Source organism: Pan troglodytes, chromosome 1, assembly GCF_028858775.2.
Source record: "Pan troglodytes isolate AG18354 chromosome 1, NHGRI_mPanTro3-v2.0_pri, whole genome shotgun sequence".
Classification (NCBI taxonomy): domain Eukaryota; kingdom Metazoa; phylum Chordata; class Mammalia; order Primates; family Hominidae; genus Pan; species Pan troglodytes.
Genome location: NC_072398.2, coordinates 218,759,720 through 218,763,238, shown reverse-complemented (window position 1 = coordinate 218,763,238; position 3,519 = coordinate 218,759,720). Strand labels below are relative to the sequence as shown.

General features: G+C 49.7%; 1 protein-coding gene across 1 annotated transcript; it reads right to left on the bottom strand.

The window, feature by feature from the left end:
* Positions 1-537: 537 nt before the first annotated feature.
* On the bottom strand, positions 538-3,519 carry LOC746704 (PRAME family member 18). The gene is made up of 3 exons (XM_024353629.2): positions 3,084-3,519; positions 2,119-2,697; positions 538-1,111 (listed from the first exon to the last, which is right to left on the bottom strand). Exons 1-3 carry the CDS (start codon positions 3,368-3,370, stop codon positions 538-540), a joined length of 1,440 nt encoding a protein of 479 aa, XP_024209397.1. The 5' UTR covers positions 3,371-3,519.

Here is a 3,519-nt window from a genome sequence, read left to right as displayed (position 1 = left end):
TGATGTATAAATTGCTGAAACAGGCTAATCAATCATGAAGGACAGCAGAGAGTTTCCATTTAGGTTCCCTCTATTTCCGACGTTTCTTTGTATCCATCCTTGCTGAGTTAACTCCCTCACTCTAGAACTTCAGCTTTCTATTTCTGACTGTCTAGGACACAGATCCCTGAGTCTCATTGACTCCATTCAACTTTTTCCCCCAGTGCTGCCCCCTGCTGGGATTTTTTGTTTTTTGTTTTCCACTCACAGAAAGCACATGCCTGAAACAGAGGTTTCTCTGCTCCCTTTATAATGCACCTATAGACCCGGCACAGCTGCTTATGCCTGTAATCCCAGAATCTTGGGAGACCAAGCAGGGGGCTCCCTTAAGCGTAAGAGTTTGAGACCAGCCTGGACAACATAGGGAAACCCCGTCTCAAATTTTTAAATAAAAACTGTAAAATTGTAAAATAAGGAAAAAGAAAAATAAAAGACATCTATGTCCCAGATTTTAGTTTCCAAGTGCCTGGAGAAAAAGCTTTTTATACCTCCACCCCACTAGGCAGGCCTTCCCCACAAGCAAAAATTGAACTCCAGTTGCTCAATGGGCGACGTGCCACAGCAAGGGCAGGAGACGGGACCAAAGAAGATCCTTTTGGGCTCCCTTACTTCCCTCAGTATACGCATCAGCTCAGCCTGAAGTGGGGTGAGGAGCTCCAAAATGACACGACCCCTGTTGTCAAGACTCTCCCGAGGGGCAGGATATGTTTCCAGGCTCAAATTGCTCAGCCTGCCTGTATGGCGCAGCAGGTCCTTCAGAGCATCCATGGACGTGTCATTGCCGTGAAAGCAGAAAGTGGTGAGGTTGGAGCAGCGGCTCAGGGCAGGCAGGATGACCCTGAGTTTGGAGTACCCAATCCCACAGTCCACTAAGAAGAGGGTCTGAAGAGTGGCAGCAACTTTCTCTAGCAGAGCTCGGAGGGGCTCAAGACGGATGAAGCGCAGTGCACCATGACTCAGATTCAGCTGCTTCAGTTGACTGAGACTTGGGTACCAGGGCAGCCATTTCAAGTCCTCTTCTTCTAGGAAGCCATAAGTTAATGCCAATGTCTCCAACGGGCTCCTGAGGCACCTGGGGAGAGCAAGAAGTTAGTACTGGGCAATGGCACCAGTTAGAGGACGGTGGTAGAAAATAACGTCAAGGGAAGAGCCTGTTTTGCCCAAACACAAGTTTGTTCTCATCATCTAATCATGGTCCTCCTGCAAGGTGCTGCCTGATGAGGACTTGGATCATTCAGAGGCAGTCCCATTTTAGGCTCAGTCTTTTCACCATCACTGGTGTGATTGGTTCAAGGCCATAAAATCTCTAAAGCCTCTTTTCTTCATCTTCCAGCAGAAAGCTTCATCTCGGGGCCACAGGAGCCCAGTGGAAGAGATGCCCGAAGAACTGACCTGAGCAAGGTCTAGGGACATCAGCTAGGGCTACCTGCTTTCAGAGGCTCCCTGACATGGCCACATCTGCAAACCACCTGTCACTTTGTACCACTCTCGTGCCTACTCCCTCACCTCCATCCCAGAAGCACGCATTTCCCATGTCAATTACCTTTCCTGGAGTTCAAAACAACCTTTTACAGACAGGGAATCAGAGAGGGGATCATTCATGTTCACTAAGCTGTGAGGACAGAGCTTCCTCTGTGAAACGCACAGGTTTGGTGCACTTTCTCTTCTTTTACACCCTCCCCTCTGTTGCCTCTTTTTGATCATATTAACTTTAAACACACTTCCTAACAAGGAATTCACAAAAGCTATTCATATTTATCATATTAACTTTAAACACACTTCCTAACAAGGAATTCCTAAAAGGAATTCACCCTCACTAGAGCTGAACCCTCCACTAACCAGCTCCCTACACGATGTCCCTCTCTGTAGCTTCTACCCCAGGTCATCCCTCTGCCCTTACTGGAGCGATCCTGTGATACCCACTTCAGGATATAGAGCACCAAACAGGACAATGCATTCTAGTGTCCCCTTCCCTAGACATCTCCAGTGGCTGGCACACAGTAGATGCTGATTGGTGTTTATTGTAACAAAAAAAGGCTGTGTTATGGCCCCCAGAGAAAGCTCACCATCCTTCCTCACCTGATCAGCTGGTCCAGGTAGCCTCTGAAGAAGCCGACCCTTCTTATATAAAGCATCTGGAGGTACTCCAGCCTGAGGAACACAGAGCTGAATTCAGCAACTAACCGTTCTTGGCTGTCAGAGCTTAGCAGGTAACGACAGCCATCGGAGATGAAGAGTTTGCGAAGATTCCTCATCTGGCTCAGGTAACGGCTAAAGTCTACTATCATACACGGCCAGCACACGTTCCAAATTTCCAACACTTGGATACTGTCTGGGTATACTGTTTCCAATATGTTTCTGAAATTTAGAATGCTCATTGAATAATTCACCACCTTAGTACAGCACAGGTGTACTGAACCTCTTCTGTGCTGGACCCACCCAGAGAAGAAGCTCAGATCTTCATCCATGAATTTTTCCTTGAGGCAAACATCCATGAACACCTTCAAGGGCTGCTTCTCTCCTGTCCTTGGACAGTCCTCCACTGTCTGCTTCTTACTCATGGCCTCTGGGGAGCAGGACAGGGGCCTGGCTCCAGACCATATGGTCCAAAAATTCTCATCAACATCCCGCAATTCCAGCACTTGAAGTTTCCACCTCCTGTGAGTAACATAGGGGAAAAGCTCAGAACGTAGGCAAGGACCCACCCCTGACCCGGGCTTTCACTCCATATCAAGGACTTCAGCTGCTTTTATACTCAGTGTCCCTCCTTCTGTCTCTTCTCCATCCCTTTCCCCCTTGGATTCTGCCTGGTACCCACTTCTAGTGCCTTTACCTTCCACTGGGAGCAGGCAGGTTCCTGTTTCCCCAGTGGACCCTGTATGGTGAGCAGTCCTTTCCCAGAGGAGCTGGGCAATAGCCAAGAACTTTCCCAGCTTTCTCACTGGCACCATCAGAAGCGCCTGGGCCACCCCGGGTTCCCAATTTGTCTGACCCAGCTGTTTAGTCCCTGGACACCTGGGCCCTCCCCACCTGGGTCACCTCACCTGGGGCGAACCTTTTGGGCAAGCAGGCAATCAATCCCATCCACTACATAATGTAAGATCTCCAGATCAGGCGTCTTCATCAGGGACCCCAGAGGGAGGCAGGGGAAGGGCCAGGCCTGCACCATCACCCTCAGAACCTCGCAGCGTCTGCTAGTGAAGGCCTCCACGAACAGTGGGGGGAAGAGCTCCCTGGGCAGCTCATCCAGGACGGAGATGGCCAAGGCCTGGTCCCTCAGCAGGCTCTGCCCTGCCAGCTCCAGGAGTCTGCGTGGGGCCTGTAGGCTCATCCTGATAAATCTGCAAGAAAACAAATCCAGAGAAAAGACAAACTTATCAGGCCAGTCCTCTCACACCCTGACTTCTCGTGGGCCAAAAGTCACTACTCTGGCAGGTGTGAAAGAGTCCTTAGTTTACCCCAATTCGACTCTGCAATAAT